At 34.3% G+C, this 24735-nt stretch overlaps 1 protein-coding gene across 1 annotated transcript; it reads left to right on the top strand.

The window, feature by feature from the left end:
• Window positions 1-663: 663 nt before the first annotated feature.
• On the top strand, window positions 664-24132 carry LOC105318101 (serine-rich adhesin for platelets). Its single transcript, XM_034480076.2, has 28 exons — window positions 664-847; window positions 939-1015; window positions 2255-2458; window positions 2704-2924; window positions 3257-3381; window positions 4900-5047; window positions 5131-5174; window positions 5286-5326; window positions 5450-5550; window positions 5900-5984; window positions 6154-6267; window positions 6369-6570; window positions 6743-6835; window positions 7043-7135; window positions 7313-7433; window positions 7639-7786; window positions 7965-8067; window positions 8162-8225; window positions 8319-8401; window positions 13899-14085; window positions 14301-14413; window positions 17826-17976; window positions 18224-20476; window positions 21072-21214; window positions 21562-21667; window positions 21981-22300; window positions 22815-22886; window positions 23384-24132. Exons 1-28 carry the CDS (start codon window positions 713-715, stop codon window positions 23504-23506), a joined length of 5670 nt encoding a protein of 1889 aa, XP_034335967.2. The 5' UTR covers window positions 664-712; the 3' UTR covers window positions 23507-24132.
• The last annotated feature ends 603 nt before the right edge of the window (window positions 24133-24735 follow it).

The following is a 24735-nucleotide window of genomic DNA, read 5'->3' as shown; positions in this document are numbered from 1 at the left end:
ATATTGGATTAAACGGAAACGCATTATTCTACATTAAAATTTTTTATTGATAAACTTTATTTAAAAAATAACATTGAATTTTACCCCCCCCCCCCCACCTTTTGTTCAAGTATGCATATCTACTATAATTAAAACCAATCAAATTTTGTTTTCCAAGAGTACACTGGGAGTTAGAATTGATGAAATATATCAAATAATTCTTTTTTAAAATACCCCAAATATTATTAATTAATTATTAATATTAATAAAGTTAAAGAATTAAGTATTTTTAGTTAACCAAACACTTTTTCATTTGAATTTAATTTGAAGCTATTTTTAAAATTTTGAGAAATCTATAAGGGTAACGTTAAGGTTGAGGCAAGAAAATAAAACCAGGACAGCAGATATCAAGTGGTTCAAATGATAAAAGCGGACGTATATAACGTTAGCCATGTAGGCTACATGTGTACGTGATATATGTACACCTATGCCGCCGATTGAGAATTTTTTCAGGGGATCCGAATGAAAATTTTGTCCGGTGATGCCCATTTTCGAAACAGTTTTTTTTTGGTGTAAATATAATTCATGACCCCATGAGCCCATCCCTCCTGATCCGCGCACTACTGAAAAGTTTTATATATTAGATGATTTACGGTATTTGGTACTAGCCAATCAAATGAAAGCGCGCTTTTACGTCATTAGTTGAATCCGGGGATGCGAGAGATGGACGAAGATGAACAGAAGAAAGCGCAGCGTAACAATTTATGTTCGCAACAAACAGCGATATAATCCCGCTTCGAAGCTATATAATTTTATCAATGTCCGTATCGAAAACTTTGCAGGAACCAAGATCGGTGACATCAAAGAGGTTTGTATGCACTTGCAAAAAAGTCTGCAAGTTTTACACCGGAAGTTGTATTGTTTACAAACAAGAAGCACATGTCACTTTCATGTTTTAGGAGGCCAGACGACAGTCGGGAAATAATGCGAAAATTGATGACTTATACTTGAATAACGAAAGACTGGCGGATGATAGGTAACACACCCTGTTCAGTGTCTACTAATATTTTTTGTTTATGTGTATTTATAAACTGATCATAGCATAAACCTAGCTTTAGCTAAACACAGGTTATATACCAGTCTGAAAGTAAAGTTTTCAGTCATAAATTTCGTGAATTCGCACTTAAAAATTAAACTGAATTTCAACTTTTACAAGCAATAATATATCTCCATAACATGTGAGTAGCCGAGTACCCATTATTGACGATTGTTATAAAAACAGCAAGATTTCTGCTATCTATTCGTTGTTTTTAGCTACAAACCAAAATAAATGAATAATAGAATTTTTGAGACACTATAAGAGTTGGAAATGAAGAAAATTTACTTCAAACATCTCGGAACTCACCTTAAAAAAGATAAGCCTATGAAAACTTATCTCAATTGTATCCGTGCGATGACACATGTCACTGAATGTTTGACTTGTAATCCACTTTGATGGCAGGGCTTTTTTTGCTTAAGCCCAATTTTCAAAGAATATTTACCTCCGTGTTATGATATTTGACAAAAATAAGCAAGATACCATTTCTACTTCACAATATTTAAGAAAGAGAACCGAGCGTCTGCTTGCTTTTAAGACGCCATTTTGTTTGCAACCTGAGGCGGATCAAAGATTTATCCACACGCACCTGCGGTGTAAATCAGAGGCGTTGCTATTAAATTTCACACACATGATTTCTTTTACTGGACACACTAAAAATTAATTTTTAAAAGCTTTTAATAAATAAACAATGCAATTCTTGAATTTTTAATCATTTGTCCCGAAACATGTGAAGCACATGTTCCTCCTTTTGTGTGCATATGGCCGCAGGGACATCGAAAAGAATATTGCTTATAATATGATTGAATTGCATTGATGATATAATTTTTTATGTTACATTCTTACATTTTATCTTATATTGTTAGATTCTTTTAAAAATTTGTCCTTTTTACCAAATAATTTCTGAAAAATTACGAAAAGATTTGAGCCGCAATAATGGGTACTCAAACTTCCTGTAAATCGAAGGTCATGGACAGGATTTAATTTTAACCAGAAGGAATTCGATATTGATGAGAATAGAATAAAAATTATTCCTCAAATTAAATAAATGAACGGTGCAGAGATTTGCCTACAAATTTTTACAGGACAGCTTACATGAAGAGAGTAATAGAGAAAACTTGTGTATTTTTCGGCAATAATGGGTATTCGCAAGTTATAAATTGCAAACAAATTTTAAAGGTCAGTTGCACATTACAATTTGGAAGATGGAACAATTCTTGAGACTACATCAAATCCATTCTGGGCTGTTTGTCTCTTCATCAAACACTGTGAGGCAGAGGAGGAAAAGAGGAAAAACCCTGATAACCCGGATATTCAAAACTGGACAAACAAGTCATTGGCACGGAAAAGGACACTTCTCTCTGTTCTGTTTAACAGCAAAAAGTATGCTACAATGTAGATTTATTCAGTGACACATATTATTTGTAGTATGACAAATGAATGATTGATAAAAAATGCATTTGATTCAGAAGAAAACAATTTATGGTCTCTGAGCACTTTCTTCCCAAATTTTTTTGTCTTAAATATTTCTAGATTAACATTTATTATGTTTTGTTTTAATTTGTGCAAATTTTTGATATGTTAATTACATTTATCATATGAATTATATACCTGTACATTTATTATAGTGAATTCAAGAGCCAGCCACCCCATTTTCCAACCTTAGATGATTTTGTGGCATATATTAACAATCTAAAAAAGAAAGGAGCTGCAATGAACCCCTATTATACTCAGCGCCATTTGGGAGAGATGTTCACAGATTACCAAGAGCTGGATGTTGGCCGCAGTAGTGACCCTCTAGGGGCCTTCATTAACAGATATGCAGTGAAACTTGGATTCAGAAACTTAGGTTCATTCAATGATTTCTTTGTATGAAATGGAACATCAAATTTTAATTCATTTACCAAATACTATGCGATGAGCCATTTATGATGTTAAAAGACACAGAGCTGTTTATGATTGGATGTAGGGATGGAGACTTGTGTATTTGGTTACATTTTTGTAACAATTGAATTTATTCATGAAATACTAAACAGTTGAATTTGAAGATGTTATACAGTACATACAAAACTTACTTTTAAAACGTCTTGGTGAAAATTTCTTGGTATTAATACTGGTACTAAAATTGATCTTTGCATTGCAAAAGATAGAAACTTACTGTGTATTTTATGATTTGTGCAGATGATAATGATAATGAAGAAGACCAGCCAAGAGAGATTGGGAGAAAACGGAAAGGAAAGAGTGTTGATAGAGCTGAGGACAGAGCAAAACAAACCAGGAATACTGGTGTAGCCAACAGGGGAAAAGTTAGTATGAAATGATATATTTAACATCTTTATCACAAACTCAGTTTACTTTTATGTTTAAATGAGTCAAACATAAACAGTTTTGCAGGAAAACTAATGTTCAGCATTCTTTTCATTATCATAACAGTCGCACCTGTTTTAAGAGGTCACTTGTGGCACAATGACAAACTGGCCGCTTAAGACAGGTGGCCTCTTATTCCAGGTTTCAAATTAATGAAGGAAAAACACAGAGTATATTCATTTTGGCTCTATTGCACAGATTTATTAATAGCATCTATAATGGCGGCGAACACAGAAAAGGTGAATGCACAGCTCGGATTGCTGAATAAACAGTTTATACTAATTTTAAATGGCCGTTTAAATTCAATTTATCTATCAAGGGATTGATAGCAAAACATTTTCTGCTAAATACGCCTAAATAATAATTTTCCATTGATTAAATGAGGTAAACAAACAGAAGTAGCGTTTCCGTACAAAGGCAATATACTGAACTACGATGGTCAATGTTTTTCCTCTTTAAAAAGGTGCCAAAATTCCATTGCGATATACATGTATAATAAGCACCCCATTAATTCTCTAGAAAAAAGGTGCATATTACATGTATCGGCAAATTGCTGTACATGTCAAGCTGTTAAGTGAAAGACTTCATGGCCATTTGATAACTTTGTAATGAAGTATATAAGATATATAAACAACACAAAACAGGTGTTATTATCAATCATCTCATTAAATCTCAGCACACTTCAAATTACAAACTCAATTATTTGTAATTCTCTCATTATCAGCTGCCGAAGTTTGGCTTCTTTCGATACACATGCCATAGTCAGAAGTCATGTGACAAAACAGACAGAATGGCTGTTGAAAACAGGCCTGTTAAAACCACGGGACCTTAAAACACTGGCTGCTGGCCGCGTTAGTCAGGTGGCCGCTTAAATCAGTTAAAATATAGTGAAAAACTAAAGGGGCGGGATTGAAACTGTCTGCTCATGGCAAGTGGCCACTGATTAAAGGTGGCCGTACAGCAGGTGAGACTGTATCTTCCAGTTATTTTTTGAAGTGGGATTGACAGTATGTAGTTTTTAACAAGATTTTATGGCATGAAGGGAATTTGGGTTTATGAGTGGTTTTAGACTGGAGCAAAATAAGAACCCACTAGATCACCACTTACATGTATTATATCCCATGCAACAAATCTAGTTTTTTGCTACCGCAGCTTCTCTTATACAACTGCAGGGAATGTCAAGAAACACTTTGGGTGTTTAGGACACAAAGTGTAGATGTGGTTATAAGCAGGAAATTCCGATTCCCTTATTTTCCTGGAAATTTCGCCCCTTCTGAATTAAGAATAATGTTGCTGTTAAGATGTGTGTTTTTGCAGGAAGTTTTGTTGTTATGATTTTCTGGAATTATGCCCTTTTATCGAATTACTTGGTGTTTAATCATTTATTATGTGTTGCAATGTCAAGTAATGGTTTGTTCACTTATTCTTTTATTTAAACATGTTTAACAATGTTTCAGGTTACATGTGATGACTGTGAGAGTACACTGGCAGAACTGTATTGTGGGGATTGTCAGAATGCCCAGGGGGGACAAGGACTCAATCTGTGTATGCCATGCTCTCAGCTGATCCATGCTGGGGCTGCGAGGAGAAGGCATAATGTGCAAGGTATAAACCTTAACAGAAATTTTAACGAAGAACTTGATGAGAAATTCTTTTCTTACATCATTTTGTATTTCTTTCTGTTGAAGATGTAACCAGTGCTCCAAAAGTGTCCAAACCTTATATTCCTCATGTAAGTCTGTCTTTCAAAATTAGGAAAAAGTACTAAAGGTTTTACATGTAGTTCACGTTTTTGCTGTCATAGAAAATGACCTGTTTATAAACCTATCGATTGACATTTCAGGCATTCAAAGCTCCATTCTCAATTTTGCTTGGGTTATACAGGTAAACATTTGAACCCAATTTTATTTATTTATCATAACTTTGAACAGCAATCTTAAAAAAAGTGCTTGTTATTGTAATACATGTGTAACATTATAATGTATCTGTATCCACGCCTCTTTGTAGTGGCCTGACAGAGAGGAGACCAGTCTTAAGTATGACTGAGGACCAGATCAAACTCCGCGCCCAGCCTCTGACTGACACAGACCTGCAAGATAAACAGACAGGTGAGGCTCACATGGTCATCTTGTCAACAGTGCTATGTAGGGACTACTACAAACTATTTTCCTTTTTATTTAAGATACCTTAAAATTAACAGAAATACATGTTAATTGTAAAAACCTATCAAATATATTTGCTGACTTTTCCTATCATTTTTGTACATATTTTCTTTAAACATAATTTTATGTCTATATTAACAGCTGCAGGTTACTTGATATAAAAGTCCATAGAATTATCTACTCATAATGTTTGAACAATATTTTAAAAATGTTACAATATTCATTTTCTATAATTTTGCTCACTAAAAGAATTGAAGATGTTACTTAAAGTAATATTCTATGAATAATTGTACAGGCCAGTATTGTGGTGGCTTTGACTGTATGGAAAAGATTCTGATGGCCAAAGGCCTCGTACAGAGAGAAGATTCCAGAAACCCTACGTAAGTGGGATACAGCCAAAATTTGTTTATGTCTGTTTTGGGAGAAAAACATCTTCTATAATACTACAGTGTATAATATATATGTGAATGTGTGTTGCCATAAGCTTTAATACAGCATAACTGTAAAACAAAATGTCTTTGTTGAACTAGGTAAAATGTGTATTTCCAGGTACGCTTTGACAGAGCAGGGGGAGGAGCTGGCCGGCCAGTTGTACGAGTTCCAGCAGAGTGTGCAGAGGTTTCTGAAGCTGAACAATGTGCCTCACATTCCACAGTCTATTAAGTATGTTAGTCCCATATTGATTGATTGCCCTGATCTAATGAACATGTTGAATTCAAAATAAGGCATAAATTAGATGTTTGCTGTTAAATGGACAATTGCAGCACTGTTTGTGGGACAAGGAAAGTGTGCCTCATCATTGATGAACAGGAGAGAGACAAGGACAGATTTCACCAGATAGCTACAGAGAGAGGGGTCGATGTTCAGTTTCGTCAGTTGGGGGCTGGGGACTATCTATGGATCCTGACCCCACCAATGGCTAGCCCCACCCTCAGGTACACCCAGCAACAGCCTACCCAAGAGAAGGTACACCTACATTGAAAACATGTGAACATAAATAAGATGTAACTAGCTTTACAAAGAATTATACTCTGAGACTGCATATTTTAATTCAACTATCAAATGAAGCAGAGTTTGGAGTGAGATTATGTGTCTTGGTACATGTTCCTATTTTACATGTTTGTTCTTTGTATTGTAGGTGTTACCCTTTCTTGTTGAGAGAAAGAGTTGGGAAGATTTTAAGGACAGTGTCAGGACAAAAAGATTTCAGAAGCAAGTTAACCATATGCTGGTATGATTGCTACCATTGAAGCTAGATTATAGAAGATTCCAATTGTAGATGCAATTTTATGTCATTACATGTATAGAAAATTGAGAGTCCTGTATGATAGTTAATATACAATAAATGGCATGAACAATGTACATGTACATGTATGTACATATAAATGATATTTGATAACTATTTTTGAGCTGACAGTGATATTTTGTATTCATATAGCACAGTGGGATTGATCAGTGCTTTTACCTTATGGAGGGTTCTATCAACAGTGGGAGGTACAAACCATCAGCTGAACAGCAGAAGAACCTTAAGGTACAAGTTTTGATATATCATTATGATTTGTTTGTCCATCAGAAATAATTAATTTGTTGCTGTAAGTTGTCTATGTTACAGGTCTCTGTATGTAGGGAAAGAGAATTCAGATTGCATCATATACATTTGCAAAGAAATTTTTAGGCATGATTTTCAATCTTATTAATTTATTTTAAGGATTTATTGGAGAAAATCTTCTTGGACAATGGATTCTATGTTAATTATACAGCCTCTTGGTATAAGTCGGCAATATGGCTGTTATGGGCCACTGCTTTAGCTTCTGAGGCACAAAGGGAAGGTAAAGAGAAATTGCAGCTTGAATTTATATACAAATTTTGGTTTAAAAATTTATTGAGATTTTTACATGTAAAAAGGAAAGGAAAGTTATTTTTACAACAAACTTCTTCAATTTACATGCAAATATTGATTTAGAATAACTATAAAGATTGATTTATGTACTTGCATGTACAAGTCTGAATGTAATGACACAGTAATGTTTTTAGGTCAGCTGAGTGGACAGGGAATGACCTATGCTGAGTTCATGAAGCGGACCAGTGGACAGAGCAGGTGCCCCACACTGACAAGGACAGACTTCAGACAGACAGACTGGAAGACCTGGGAGGCAGAGCAGTTCATTGACGGAATCTTCAGGTAAAGGAGATTATTATTCATCAAAATGGAAATATGAACATGTTCAGGTAACATATTTGAACCTTTAACTTGTTCACTTTTAAAAGCATTTACAGTTGTAGTTCTTGCACAGGAAGATATGATTAGATTTTGTTGTACATTGTTCTGGAATTAAATTTCTTGTTTCAAAATTGACCAGGGACAGTATCAATGAAATTTCACTGATCGACTCATTCAAGAAAGATCTGGGAGCTGCAGAGAGACATGTTCTCAACATTCATGATCTGGAGGCATACAATAAGGTAACACAATTTTGTGCATTCTTAATTAAGGTTGTTATAGTGGCCTCTGGTAATCTCCAAATTGTCTTTTAAAACCAAACAATTTTACACACAGGGCAGACAAACAATGCTAAACAGATGCATTAATGAAGCCTGTGGAAATCCTAACAGAATATCTGGTATGTACATGTATACTATTAAACACATCATTTGGGTAGAAAAAATTTCTGGTGCAATGATTATATGCAATTGAAATTTTTAATCTATTGAAGGTATTGTAAATGCAACCCTCAATGCACAGTTACATAACATGCTGCATTACGATGTCATGTCATGGTGGCAGCTCAAGATTCAGGTGAGGTTTCAATGACTGACATGTTTGACAATGCAACATTCTATTTTAAAAGTACCCTGTAATAATTGAGCTGTACTTTGAAATAAATGTACAGGGTACTACTATATTATCTGTATTCTTTTATACTGAGTCATTTTGTAAATAATTGTTATCTGTTTTGATGATCCAATCATTGTTTAATTATAACCAACCATTTGAACCTTCTCTCAGATAATACTGTAAAAGTGGTTATTTATGCTGTTATTTATTAAGTACGCATTTTCTATTGTCAAACAATACATATGGGTATTAAATACGCAGATACGTGATTACCACTCTAAAGTGTTTAATATTTTCCATACGCATTGGGGTAATTTATGCAGTTTTCAGCTTACGGCGTAACTGGTGTAAATTTCCCCCACGCGTAAATAACCACTTTTACAGTACTTACTTATTGTTAATAATTTGGTAAATTGCATCTGCATATGGAAGGCAGTGCAAATTGTAAATTTCAGCACCTCCTTCTCATATTTTTAGCTCACCTGAGCTGAAAGCTCAAGTGAGCTTTTCTGATCACCTTTTGTCTGTCGTCCGTCAGTCCGTCCGTCTGTAAACTTTTTACATTTTGATCTTCTTCTCTAAAACCGCTTATCCAATTTCAACCAAATTTGGCACAAAGCATCCTTATGGGAGGGCAAATATAAATTGCAGAAATAAAAGTCCGATCTGTATTCAAAGCAGAGAAAACCTTGAAACTGTAGAAAAAGGGGGGTGCATTTTTAAAAATCTTCTTCTCACGAACTACTGAGTCTAATTCAAAATAGTTTAGCATAAATTATCCTTATGGGTAGGAAAATATAAATTGCAAAAATTAAGGGCTAATTCTGTTTCAAATCCGAGTTATTACGAAAATAATAATAAAGGAAAGGCGTGTTTCAATCAGTTTAATAGCTTCGGGTTCGGCATCCGGTAAAATGGGTAGGCAAGACTTGGCCTTGGCAAAACAAAAGATTGGCAGTTATTAATCTGCCAATCTCATTAAAATTTCAGGATATTTGATGGACCAGTATATTTGTATTCACCGTAAATATTGCTGCAAAATAATGCGTATTTGGAATTGACGATTGCCGATCTGCCCTGGCTTTTATTTTGCCACGGCCCGGGTTTGCATACCCATTTTTACCAAGACTTGTATTCGAGGTTCTTTGTTTAAAGCAGCCATGACATTATACGAAAAAGGGCCGATCTGACTGATGAATTTGCTTGTTGTGCAACAGTTCGCGTATGAAGGGAAATTTTTGAAACATGCAAAATATATTGGTGCCGATTTTGTGAAGTAAATTGAGGCTAAATATTTCAATGTGTTGACAGTTTTCACACATGACGTTAGTGTGAGCTTGTTCTAATTTTCGTTTCGTTTTCATTATTTATGCTTTGTAACCTGGGAACTATCATCTGTATTTCGTGATTTTTACGTATCAAATCAAACAGAGACTTCGGTAAATCAAACAGTTAACTGTTTACCTGTGCAAATTAAGCAAAATGTGATGTATCAAAAAAGTACTGAAATACAATTCATTCTATCGGTAATTCGGCATTATCTTTTGCGTAATGGTAGATTATTGCAATAGGTTTTGTTGAGATGCTCGGCATTTTCGCGAGTTTATTCAGTTTAAATAGGGTTTGATATCACTGACGGAAATATGTAGGTATATACATGTATATATATGATTCATTTCGAAAAAATAAATTGTGTTCTTTATTTGTTATAGTGCATGTTTCTTGTGTTTAATTGTTTAAAATTTCTATTTACTAACCATATTTGAGTGTTAAGCTTCGAATTATAAGCAAGATACAGAGATTTGCTCATAATTCTATGTTTGTACACAGATCTTAAAAACTAAAGATTAAAAAAGTAAAATATTTGTCAATATTTTAAAATTAAGAAAATTTTCAAAGTCTGTTCTTTTAGAAACCAACTTTAATAACTTATTGTATTGTAAACTTAACCTTTTTTCGTCATTATTACTCCTACTGTACATGTGATCCTTGACTGTGTTTGTGTACATTTGTATAAACTGATTTTGAACCTCAAATACCAGTGAACTGCATGGTCTTGAGTGAATAAAAGAATTGAAAATCTTAGGCCATTTTTTTTTCCATTTTAAATGCTGAATAGGAAATACCAAGTTAAAAATCTTAAGCTAAATGTAATAAACTCATGTGAACAAAATATGACTCAAACCTAGGCGAACTGTGAGCTCTGCATGTATCTTGCTTATAATTCTACAATTGACGCTGAAATTTTGGTTGAACATTAGAAATTCTATATGAATTAGAGTATGTTAAATACTTGTACAAAAAAAATAAAAGAATGATATTCTGTATATACCTACTCTCTGGGGCCCCCTCTTTATACAATAAATAATGTGAAATCTACATCAATTTTGATAGTTTTTCAGACACGAGTAAATAAAAACGACATCTTTAAAACAGTTTCCATTGTTCTGACACATTTCTGTTGCGGGGATAAAGTAATTATCGCTATTCCTAAGAAAATATCACAGGGGAAAATTATCCTGGTTTGTACGTGAGGTAAATAACAGTCATTTAATTGTAATGGAGAAGACAAATTAAATTTTTGAATGTTTTTAATTTGAGGAATTGAGCACATTGAGGTACAATTTTCTTCTTCACATCTATACATGTCGGATTTTTTAAATAAAATACAATAACTATTATATTTTTTTTTTAAAAATACAATAACTAGTAAGTAGTTGATGAAAAAAATGTACCTATATGCTCTCATATATTTTAATCGCTTTACAAAGGGGGGGGGGGCAGAACAAAAATATAGGGAATTGGAAGTTAACAACTTGACAGTGTACCCCTACCAAATGTTTACTTTTATATCTTGTGTAGGATTTTCTTATTCTGGTAAAAAATAGTATTTCATGAAGGTACAATGTCAAAGATTACGTGTATGCAGAGATAAGTGTAAAATTCGAATACTTTACAATATTTATTTTTTGTTATTCTACCGAGGGACCATATGGCACAATATCTTTTGAACGCCCATTGTTGCTCAGGTGAGCAATGTGCCCCATGGGCCTCTTGTTTGTCATTGCATTATGAAAGTAAGACAGTTGAGTTACAAAATTGATTTCACTTGCAAAGACTGATGTTTAGGGTATGAGGCACTCTCCCAAGATTTATTTAAGGATTCCGATTTAGTCCAAATATTAAAGCAAAAATTCTTAAGTTGTTTAATATCCTCAATCAGAGAACCATTTAAATATATATTAATGTATTTTAGAGTAAAGAGTAGATTCATTTCTTGAAAAAAAGGTACATGTACCAGTGTCAGTATGTCAAGCATTTCTGGAATTCTGTTTTGATGTTGATTTTGTCATTGTTACGTTGACTAGCTGTAAACTGTAAAAGAGCAGATTACAGTAAGTCTTGGGTTTCAAGAGTGTGCATTATCAGTGATTGAATAGCACAGTTGACATGTAGAACATGAGGAAGTTATTTATAAAATTCAGAGATCTAGTATTGTGTCAACAAGCTTGTCTTATCAAGGGAGTAGTTTAGTGAGAAACAAACAAGGCAAGTTTTGGTGTGTGTTTGACAAAAATCTTTTTTCTTCAAATTGCATACCTATTAATCTTTCAAAATAAGTGGGAGAATCTGCCTCTTAAGGCTGGTTGACCTGGCTATACAACTTGTCATATACAACTTTTGTAATGTTTTCCTCGCATCTCATACAAAGAAAAAGATTTAAATTCCCCTTTATTGTAACTCAAAACTATTAAAACACCTTATTTGAAAAATACAGTTTAATCACCGTATTTTGTTGACATTGAAGCATTAAAAGAGGATGTTGTTTATTTCAGGTGCATTTTGATAACTGCATGACTTTTGTAAATCTACAAATCTTAAAATACACACATTCTGTATTATAGTTGCCTTATATGATAAAAGAAATCCATCTTACGATGATCAATAATCATATAATGAATGGATTTTTATCCCCTCGCGCAACTTGTTGCGAAGGGGATATAGCATCGCTACCGTGCGTGTGTGTGTTCGTATGTGTGTATGCGTGTATGTATGTGTGTATGTATGTATGTATGTATGTGTGTGTGTGCACTCCATTTCAATTTTCTAGTAAATTAATAAAAAACCTTCCAATAGAATTTCCTCAACCTTTGCACAAATATGCATCATTGTAAAAGATTAAAACAAATGCAATGTCATATTAATTGGTCAAATTTTTATGCAAAAACTTAGATAAAATTACACCATTGTAAAGGAGGGGGGCACACATTATGACAAAATTCGTTCAAAACTAAAAAATATTTATCATAGATTGCACACTTCTGTAAAATAACAAATAAAAAATGCATGTGCCTTTCCAAACCATTAATACTATTACAAATTATTATTTCATTAAATCAATGTCATAATCAATTTTGTATACGAGTTATCAATCAAAATTTCTGAGTAAGAGTTATCAATCTTCCGCTTCACTTCTTTGAAACCAAAGTGAAAGTAAGCAGTTCAAATCAACAACTTGATATTTTTTGGATTTAGATCTAGTACAGGTAAAGAAAATGTAGTTTTTGCAGTAATGGAGGGTTAGTAGAATGTGGTCTTCTCATTATCATAACTATTTATTGCTAAATAATGCATCCCTACACACAATAACTCATGTCGCGAGGGGATGCTCCGCTTAGCGGTGCCCTTGTTATACACAAAACTGTTTCTGAGTATCTCTGTTATAACATCTTTAACATCCCTGTAATTAGTTATAAAAGAAATATGTATACCAGTAAATATTTTCTACAAATGATTAAACTCATCATCCTATGCTACAGTGACTTGTAGAAACACACGGTCTACCAAAAATGAAAGTTTATTGATGGTATCTTCCAATGAGAGAGAGAGAGAAAGGAGAGAGAGAGAACAAGCACCCTCACTCTGCAATATTGAATGATGAAAAAAGTTGGTTTTGCATAATGGGTTTTGTTTTCTTTAAAGATGGGTTGTTATTCATGTACATTATATCTGAATCACCATGTCCGTCTGTCTGTCCATCTCTCCATCTGTCTATTCATACCCAGCTCTCAATTGGGGCTCATAGCTTTTCTGAGAATAAACATCAGACTCATGTTTGGCACAAAGGTTTCTGTGACCTAATGGTGTGTCGTGCCCCTGATCTGAGATCCTTGACCAAGGTCAAGGTCACATAAAGAAACAAAATGGCACTTATCCAAAAGATGTCATGTGGATGTATAATTCTTTTGGACAGTTCTGTATATTATGCTCTGTGTAATTTAAGAAAGCATGTGTAATAGTAATGCACATGCTCTGTATTACTTTAGACCTTTGTAGATAAACATTTGGTGTATGTACATATACTCCCATAAAAGTATACTTACTTATGTACTTACTGGTAATGTCATTTTGAATTTTTTACATTCATAATACATGTATCATTTTGTTTGTTACTCAGTTTATGTTGGGAGTGTACATTGTAAGAACTGAGAAGGCAGAGGACAGACAAAGAATCCAGGGTGAGGTAGACTGGAGGTCTGGGGGTCAGGCAGAAAACAGGAGGAGGCAGGGACAGGATCCTCCTAACCCAAGGACCAGGGGATTGGAAAACATCGAGAAAACCAAAGGATATATACTAGGGGGTGGTCAGTTTACATATTTTACATCATGATTAGCGCAAAATTATAAAAGCTTTGAATGCTTGCATTCTACATCACTACATGTATACGTACTGACTGCACAAGTTTGTTTCATAAAATGAATTGCATTACAATCTTCCAAAATAAAAATAAGTACATGTACTTGTGAGTTTGATGTTACAATAGTTCTGTTTGATGTTCCCCTTGTTCTCCACCTGCAGCTCCTGAACACACTACAAGGAATCCCTCTACATCAGAACCCGGGAGTGATCCAGTTAAATCCGACCTTGTGTTTGCTCCAGATTCCCAGACCGAAAACTTTATGATACAGCAGGTATGTTTTTTAGCTCACCTGAGCCAAACGCTCAAGTGAGCTTTTCTGATCACAATTTGTCCGTTGGTTGTCGTAGTCGTCGTCGTCGTTGTTGTAAACTTTTCATGTTTTCATCTTCTTCTCAAGAACTGCTGGGCAGATTTCAACCAAATTTAGCACAAAGCACCACTAGGTGAAGGGGATTCAAGTTTCTTCAAATGAAGGGCCACGCCCTCTTTAAAGGGGAGATAATTGAGAAATATTGAAAATTTGTTGGTATTTCTCAAAAATCTTCTTCTCAAAAACTATTCGGCCTGAAAAGCTTAAACTTGTGTGGAGGCATCCTCAGGTAGTGTAGATTCAAGTTTGTTCAAATCATGGTCCCTGGGGGTAGGGAGGGGCCACAAGAGGGGGATCAAGTTTTACATAGGAATATATAGAGAAAATCTTTAAAAATCTTCTTCTCAAAAACTATCAGGCCTGAAAAGCTCAAATTATAATGGAAGCATCCTCAGATAGTGTAGATTCAAATTTGTTCAAATCATAGTCCCTGGTGGTATGGTGGGGCCACAATGGGGGAATGGATTTTTACATAGGAATATATGGAGAAAATCTTTAAAAATCTTCTTCTCAAAAACTATTAGACCAGGAAAGCCCAAATTATAATGGAAGCATCCTTAGGTATTGTAGATTCAAGTTTGTTCAAATCATGGCCCCTGGGGGTAGGTTGGGGCTACAATGGGGGATTAATTTTTATATATAGAGAAAATCTTTAAAAATCTTTTTCTAAAAACTATTAGGCCAGAAAAGCTCAAATTTGAGTGGAAGCATCCTCAGGTAGTGTAGATTCAAGTTTGTTCAAATCATAGTCCCTGGGGGTAGGGTGGGGCCACAATTGGAAGATCAAGTTTTACATAGGAATATATAGAGAAAATCTTTAAAAATCTTCTTTTTTAAGACTATTAAAAGTATTTGACCAGAAAAGCTTAAACTTGTGTAGAGGCATCCTTGGGTAACTATGTAAATTCAAGTTTGCAAAAGCACAGTATCTAGTGGTAGGGCGGGGCCGTGATGGCGGTTTGGATGTTTACATAGGAATATATAGAGAAAATCTTTAAAAATATTCTGGGAAAGTTTTCGGTCCTAAACTCAGTACTTAGTGTGAAAGCACAGGTTATGCAGATTTAAGTTTAATGAAACCCTGATCCCATAACGAAAAGTGGTGCCACAAAATGGGTGGGGGGGGGGGGGGGCTATATAGGAATAGAGAAAAATCTTCTTACAGGTACAACAACAAAAGGGGCTTGGTATTTACCAAAAATAAAGAGGTGGATAAAAATTGGCAGATTTTCAATTTTTTACTGTACTTAGTTGTCAAGATATTTTGATACTGTTATGCTAATTTGATCAGAATTACGGCAATTGTTGCTCAGGTGAGCGATGTGGACCCTGGGCCTCTTGTTTTAAGGAAGAATTATTGTTACATGAGCCAGAATGTTACATGAAACATGTAGCTATATTAACAAATCTGCTGTTTTGGGGAGCGTCTTTTTTGAATTTTCATCTAGGATATGCAGTGCATTGGTGTTTATATAAATAAATTATGATTATCATACCTGTATATACTTGTTCATACATCTATGCCCATATGATATTTTTTAATAAGTTGTCCAATTAGCCAGTATCATCTTCAAATGTACTAAATTTACAAAATAATCACATGGAATTTGGTACATTAGAAACCCAGTGCCTTCAGTAAAATAATTAGTTTCATTTCTTGTCATTTCTACTTGCTGTTAGGTGCATCAAACTCTTCCTTGTTTGGAGGTGTAAAAAATACAAAACAGCCGAGATAATTTATTCTCCTTAAAAATGGAAAATCTGAAATAGGGAGATAGATTATTTTATTAATTGTAAATGAACATACCATTTGTTTGCAATAAAAATGTTCAGTGCAGTTTTGTAGTAAGCTGAAAAGGTTATTTCCATGTTATCGCAAATCTTACACGGGTGTATTCGCTGCGAGTGATAAACTGATGCGTTGAGTGACGACACTATCGGGATTGCGAGTTCCAGTTATATAAAGAAGCATTTTCATTGGCCGTTTTAGTACCCGCCCACCCATACCTGCTGACGTGGTATTTGTGTCGTTTCTGCAATAATTGACTAAGAGTTCTCACAATAATCGCATCTTCTTTTTTTGTGTAAACAATTGTCAAAAACACGCTGTTAAGACAGGTTCAATCCCCAATTCATTTTTAAATATAATACATACTTCATCGAAAAATTCAAATCCTTTTAGCTGTTAAACGCATCAATTTAAGATGAGGCTATATTTATTTTGTTGTAGCTTATTCCAAAGAATTCACAACAGATACTGACAATAAATGTTACATAGCCTATATTGCATTTTGTTGAACTTTGACTGATTAATATGACACAATTAGAACTACAAGTGTGCATGTGTTTTCAAACATACCAAAAAATTGAATTTTACGGCATGTAAACGTGTTCAATTTTGGACTGATCTGTGATCAACGTTATTTTGTAACTCACTTAGTCTGTATAAACATTCATTTTATTATATGTTCTTCGATATTAATCACACAATATTTACTTCTGATGTTGACACTGACACGCTAATCGACCTCGGATTGTATAATTCACGTGCAGATCGAGTCGCCATTTTACAGTTTTCAATGAATATAAACAAACCACACTTCTTCATTTTGCGGAGCTGTTGACGATGTTTCAAAGATTTCAATACATATTTATTGTAAATAAAACAGTGAAGACATATGCTGTAAAACGTCTAATGGAATTAACGGCGTGTCAACCCGAATTTTCCCGTGGATCTACATTTTGCAACAAGTTTTTTATGAGGAAAAACAGTTAAACTCATGCGATTTTCAATATATACAGTATATGGTACATTATTAACGGTAACGTAAAATTTATTTGTTCACTAAACAGTTTCTGGCGATTTTTTTTCACTTTCTGGCGATTATTCGATAAGCGAAGTACAATCTTATTCTGTGACTGATAATCTATATGTGCTGATCCCTGCTTTTAGGGAACTTTTTCTTTTTCTTTTCATTAATATTTTACACATGTACGTGAACATCTCCCCGTTTGTTATTAAATAACTCTGTACGTAAATTTTTAACTTGCTAGTACAACTTTATGAGATGTTTTCTTTCTCCGACATATCTTTCGACGTGTTAGCATCATGTTCTCAACATGCATTTGATAAATGGGCGGGTCTATATAAATGCACCAATCAGAATCTTTATTTCAAATCACAATTGAAATACACACCGATTAGAAAGTGTCATCACTCAACGCAATGCTACATCGGTCGTAGCGAATACTTTCATGTAAGATTTGCGATAATTGATAGGAACACTGATTTTTTTTTTACACATTTCTATAGGCTCTTGCTTTGAGTAGTCGAGAGGTGGCTGAACAAGAAAACAGAGCATTACTTTCCCCAGAGAAATCACCACCAACTACACCACAGTCAACAAGCAGCAGATCACCACCCTCAGGTTCTAAACGAGGGGTCAGAGGGAGACACATGTCAGGTATAAAAATATCACATGTTATCTGTAGGCAGTTTTTACATATTTACATGTCTATTTAGTGAAATTTTTTATGTCTATGACTTTCAAAGTGGAATTAATGTTTGAATCTACATTTGTAAAAAAATGATTTTTTTTCTTTATATTTGGGAAGCAATACATCATGATGGTAGATCAGACACAAATTAAAATTTTTAATACATGTACTTTGATTTGTAAGAAATATAGACATGGATCTTTCTCTCACCAGGAAAAAAGTCCTCAACAGCAACAAAATCCAAAGAGGAGGAAGAGCTGGAGCTTGCCATAAAGCTAAGTCTTGTGGATCCATCAAAAAGCAAGGAGCCTGAGGATGTGCCAGTGTTTAATAGAGAAGCAGATAATTCTGTAGATGTTAGTGCTTCTGATTCTGTAGGCACAGAGAACACTTTGATTCCCCTTGAGCCAAACTTAAACATGGACAGTCAGGAGGAATTTCAATATGTTTTGGAGTTGAGCAAGAAAACAGCCACTGTAAAAGAAGATAATCCAAATAAAAATACTGATTGTGATCATTTTAAACAATTGAAAATGAAAAAGCCACCTTTATCAAGTTTGGGTAAGGAGGCATCTGAAATTCCCAAGAGCAAAGACAGGGAAACCAATGTAAATATAAGTGAAAGCAAACAGAATCTAGGAAACAGTGATGATGAAGATCTAAAGCGTGCCCTTGAATTAAGTCTACAAGAAGATCAGCATTTGATAAAGAGAAAGTCATCTGCTGAACAGTCAAATGAAAGTGTGAATAATCCGTCCATTAAAAAATCTCTAGGAAGTCCTGTCTCAAGAGACATTGATGAAAGTGACAAAGAACTGGAATTAGCATTACAACTAAGCTTACAACCAAATGATAACAGTGCCATACCAAGTGAGAAAGTTGCAGGTGTACCAACAAGGGCGGAGGATGTGATTGAGATAAAGGACTCGCAAGATCTTCTTGATGATCATTTGGAATCAAAAAGATCTACTAATGAAATAAATCTTCAAAAAGATGGAAAGAATTTGGGGAACAAACCATCAGACTGTATCGTTTTAAATGATTCACAAGAAGAGGATATGGGTCAAGCTGTCACACAAAGTGATCCAGGTAAAGTGAAGGAAACTGAGTTTGAAACTGCAGATTGTTTGGTACCAGACTCTCAGAGTGAAGTTAACGTACAAAAGACTGGTATAAAGGACGGAGCTTGTATGGTTGTACCTGAAACTGTTTTGGAGGCAGATATCATTTCCACTTCTTTACAGTCCTATGACTCAACACTTGAACCTGAACCTTTCCAGATCAGTCCTGCAAATAGGAATGACAAAGTCAGTGTTGCAAATACAGGCATAAATACAGAGGCTGTTGAATCTGTGAATGTTGGAAATGAAGATTCCGATATTATCCCACCCTCTCCAACCCGCAGTCAGAAGTCTGCATCAAAAACTCCCAAACTTACACAGTCATTTCTCAAGAAGAAAAGTTTAAAGGATGATATCAAAGATCAGTTAGACAAAGAGAATACCAATCTTGGCCCATACAGCAATGCTTGCTCTGATGACTATGAAGATGAGTACTGTGACAATCTAGTTCTTCCACCTTTATCTCCCAGTAGTCCAGATACTGTTTTATCAGATAAAACCCCGTCAGTAAGTACAAAATCTACCACTTTGTGTTCATCACAACCTAGAGAGGATCTGGTATATAAGCCTGTTAAAATTAAACAAGAAAAAATAGCTAGTTCCATAACAAATGAAGAAATTGTCATGGACAGCCAAACGTTAGAAGATAGCCAGGAAGAATTGCCTCAGTACAGCTGGATGCAAAATTCTCCCAGGAAAACTGATCAAATAACAGTGAAGGTGGTGACACCTAGCAAAATGGGGGATAACTCTACATCAAATATTGTCAAAGGAATAAGTTTAAGTCAGGGATCCACATCAAGCATAAACATTAATATAAAAATTGAACACATTGATAAAACAAGTGAGTCAAGTGGAGGTATCCACAAAAAGAAATTGATTGATGATGAAGAATATGCAAGACGTTTACAGAGAGAACTTGATGAAGAATATGAACTTTCTAAACAAAGCAATCTTTCCAAAATTGAGACAAGATCTATCAAACAAGAAGTTGTCAGCCCTAAAAAACCATTAGAGACTACATGTGAATACACAGAGAAATTTGACGACTTAGACGCTGTAATCGCTCAAAGTTTGCATGAAGAAATAAACAGTCCTGGACCGAAAGGAAATAAACACCTGTTATTGCATGACGAAGAAATTGCAAAACAACTGAATAAGGAATTTAATAATCCAAGAAGCAGTGGCAAACTGACAGCAATCTGGAATCAGAAGGGACTTGGAGATGAGTGTTGTGTAGAGGATTTTGTGGAGGAGAATAGGGAAGAGAGGAGTCGACAGATTCAGATGGATGAAGACCTGGCACGCCAACTTCTGGAATCCGAGGACAACTACACATCAAAAGGTTCAGAACATACTGTTGTTTCACGAATATTCTTGGGCATCAATTTTTGTGGATTTAGTAAAAATCAGAGTTTTAAGACTACATACTGGTAAATTATTGGCCAATGATCCTGTCAATATAATATGTTATTAATTTTTGCACTTCAATGAACATTTAATCTAATTTCATGAATAACAAATCCATGAAAATTTATAAGACCACAGTAGGTCATGGAATCTAAAAGTATGTATCATTGTGTCAGGCTTAGATAGGCACAACTTAAAGCTTTAATTTATGGATGAAAGTCGGTATCTGGTAATAGGTAGTACCCAAGGTATAGATAAAGTAACCTGTAGTACAGGTTTGTCAGTCTATGATACATTGATAGTCTGGAACAATTTACAGTATGGAGACAGCCAGTAGCACTGGTTTGTTGAAACATTCCCCTTTTTAATACGTGTACATGTATTGCATTAAATTTGATGCAGAGGAATATTACGTATTGTGGCAGTGTCTGAGAACCAATACATTTATTTTTATATTTGGCCAATTATACTAGTAGATTATTTTTACAATTATGGACTATATCAAGTTTCAAAGAGGCAATATTTTGCAGGAATAAAAGTTTCATCTGCAACAAAAAGGAAAGGTCTTCTCATAAATGATAGCCCTCCAAGTGCAAAAAATCCAAGGCATGAATCATGGCGGAAAGATTTATTCAAAGAAGATAAGTTTTCCAGAGAAAAATCCTCATCACAGGTTTTACTCATTTTCTGTATATGCTATGATGTAAATTTTCAAAATAGAACAGGTGGTGTGGACATAGAACACAATCAGTACATTCTTAATATTTGAAAGGATGGTTGGTCCTTTTAAGGTATGACATGTCCCTAAGCATACCCAATGTAATTTAATACATTCTTATCTATTGAAGACTATATGAATATGGTTTTTTTTTCTCATATATCTCTCAGTTGTCTCTTAACATTGTTAGTCAAAACTTTAAATGTTTTATGCAAACAAATTATTTATTTACAACGTTAACAAATTCTGACATGAGCAATATATGTACAAGGGTTATTGAATCTTTGTTTCTCCAATTAAAGCTTCAACAAATAAGGAGAGAACAGAGTGAAAAATTCTTGAGAGACAAATGTGGAACCAGTTTAAAAAGCAACACTTCTGCATTTGGCAGATCACCCCAGATGTCTGGTAAGATGAAATGATTGTATATTAAAAGAGCTCTGGCCTTGCCGTCACCAAAGTTTTGACTTGAGGAAAGTTGGTGATGGCAGGGCCAGACTGCTTAACTAAGAAGACTTTAATCAATGAAATTAACTTTCTATGTAGTATCACTGACTTGAGAATGTTGGCAAAACTGAAACTGGTCTATAAAATTTTTATTAAAATAATTATTGATCCACATGAATTTAAGAGAAATAATGCATAGTTGCAGTAAATGTACATTGTATATTCCAAGTGTATTCAAACTTTCTTTTTATCACCAATATTCCATTCCTCACAGAAGTAAAGACTGAAAGTAATGAAGATGGAAATAGAAAGTTTTGGGCTCCATCGTCTTCAAACTCATCCCCTTGGCCCAGCAAATCGTCCACCGCTGGCTCTTCCTCTAGCCAGTATCCATCATCTAGCCATTACCCAACAACCAGCCAGTATCCATCATCCAGTTCAGTGGACCAGGTGGAAGACGAGAAGCCTGTTATGGGGACTCAGTCAGAGGCTCTGTCCAAGTCCAAGTGTGGAAACTGCGGAGAGATTGGTCATACCAGGAAGTGGGTCAAATGTCCACGCTATTATTCACATGAAGAATGTCTTCGAAGACAGGTATTCTTGTGAATTTGAGTTGTGAATAATTTGTACAATACCAGTATGCAGTCATGTCAATGAAAAACCTAATGAGAAGCATATTTTATTAGGTTACTAAAAATCATGGGACTTTTGATGGTTATCAGTTTATGTAGATCTAAAATAGCAATGATGGAAGTCAATAACAAACTTGATTGCTTGTCTCAACTTCACAGTATCAATATTAGAAAACAAAGAGTTGTTACCAATGAAACTTATTTTAACATACCAAAGAGATGTTTTGAATTGCTTTTGCATAGAAGACTGCACCTGAACACCAGTTAATGAGATTAAGATTGAAAGCGACCAAACATAATGTTGTTGTAGTGATTTTTTGAGGACTTTTTATCATAATTCATGTCAAACAATGAAATACTGATTTTTCAGTTAGTTTTTCACTTCAGATTTGTTTAGAATTATTGAATTTTTCTTTTCTAAAAAATCGTACTTAGTCAAGGGTTGTTTATATTTTATCATGTACACGTATTAACAGGAGCAGCAGACTAAAGCTAGAGAGAAAGTGGAGGCCCGAGAACGAGAACAGACACAGGCCAGGGAGGACTTGGTAAGTATAATTAGAATTCAGGTTAGGGGGAGGGAAGGGGAATAATTTTCATGGATTGTATGGGTACCTTCTACAGTTGAGATGCCCAGCACAAATAATAAAACACAGTCTTTATTCATAACATATCCAAGCAGATTTATGAAATTTCTACCCCCAAGAATATTTTGTTGAAAAATGAATATTCACAAATAATGCCTTCACAAATCAAATGATTTTACAGTAACCTTCATTTTTCCGATAGATACATCATACATGCGATACGTACTGGCAGTACGCAAAATGTATCGTTTTTCGAACCCATTCACGGTGTACCAGCAGGACAACAAAATTCGCAGAACCTGAAAATTTGATAAGAATTCGATAATTTGATAAATATATAACAAGATTATTTATACCTGTATACATGTATAAACTAAAGTACATTTCACATTTTTAGTATTTGAAGTAATTTATTATTTTTCAAAATATTTTATAATTCTTGCTTTTTTCAATTGTAGGAACAGCACCATAGAGCTCTAAAAGACATTGCAACCCAGATAGAACAGGAACAGAAGGGGCTAGAGCGGACAATCAAAAGACTGGACAAGAAGAAAAAGCAGCGCAAAAATAAGCGGCAGTGAGCCATAGAGAGAAAAACAGACTTAGCGAGTTTACCAATATTAGATCATATTATTAGATCATTATTATTAGATAAGTGTAAAAAAGATGGAAAAAATTGAAAATTATGGACAATAAGGATATAGAAATAGTGAAAATAAGAAAGAAAGAAGTGAAATTGAATCCACTAGAAAATGGTTTGAAAGGAAATACTAGAGAAAGAAACTTGACATATTTGATTAGATACAGATTTGTAAATAATTTGCAGTATTTGGAAGTATAAATTAAGGAGAGCATATAAAACCAGACAATAAAATAGACAAAAATTATTGACAAATATCCAATATGTGGAGACATTATATTCAAATGAATACTTTCTTGTCAAAGAAGCAGCAATTGAATGCAGAATTATTTTGTTAAGCAATCTAAAGAGACACACTTAGATGTACTCTAACTCCACAATCTGGTTGATATTTGGGTTGAATTCTATAAGTGATAATGAAGTGAATATTAATAATCGTGGCATGCATATTTTAATGGTTGTTAATTTTTTTTTGCTTCTGTCATTATAAATGATTTTATGATTTTGTTTTGTTCTGTAACAGAAGTTTACATCCAACATCAGTATTAAATGTTCTCTTGCAATTCATATGAGATTTCTGTTTGTTTATTCTGATCTTATCAGAAAACAACTAAAATAGAGAGAGAGAGAGAGAGAGAGAGAGAGAGAGAGAGACCAATTATGAACAGTCTGAGAGCCGATTTCAATGAAAATGTCGCTGAGCGGTAGCTATACATATGAGCAATATAAAAATGCATCTTGGTTTTAATTTGAGCCAAGTCAATATCTTTAATAAAATTGTATGTGTATATATGTAGAGATCGCGTAGACCAATCTGTGTATGTACACAGATAGAATTTGTCATTTGCCGTCGTGGTACATGCACGTATTGTGTCAAATGGTCAATTAAGGAATTAAGCCATGATATTTTTCCCTTAATGTCACTTTACATGTCGGTGATTATTAATACAAAAAGGTTTGGAAAATTTTAATTTTATCTTTTAAAAGATCCAGTTTATTTATTGCATTCAAGATAAAAACTAACTGGTAGACTCAAGAAAATCAAGATCAAGAAAGTTTTTCCGATGGGGGGGGGGGGGGGGTTGAGAGATAATTGTGTGCCAGGGGGTTTTCTAGGCATATTTTCGGTAATTTTACTTTTTACTGTGGGAATTGAACAAGTTTAATTTT

Source organism: Magallana gigas, chromosome 3, assembly GCF_963853765.1.
Source record: "Magallana gigas chromosome 3, xbMagGiga1.1, whole genome shotgun sequence".
Classification (NCBI taxonomy): domain Eukaryota; kingdom Metazoa; phylum Mollusca; class Bivalvia; order Ostreida; family Ostreidae; genus Magallana; species Magallana gigas.
Note: the sequence above shows the minus strand (reverse complement) of the source record. Positions and strands in the feature narration are given on the sequence as shown.

Coding starts and splice junctions, on each gene's coding strand:
- LOC105318101 (XM_034480076.2), top strand. CDS start 713: ATGAACAGAAGAAAGCGCAGCGTAACAATTTATGTTCGCAACAAACAG. Junction 848..938: donor AGATCGGTGACATCAAAGAG/GTTTGTATGCAC, acceptor TTCATGTTTTAG/GAGGCCAGACGACAGTCGGG. Junction 6,268..6,368: donor CACATTCCACAGTCTATTAA/GTATGTTAGTCC, acceptor GGACAATTGCAG/CACTGTTTGTGGGACAAGGA.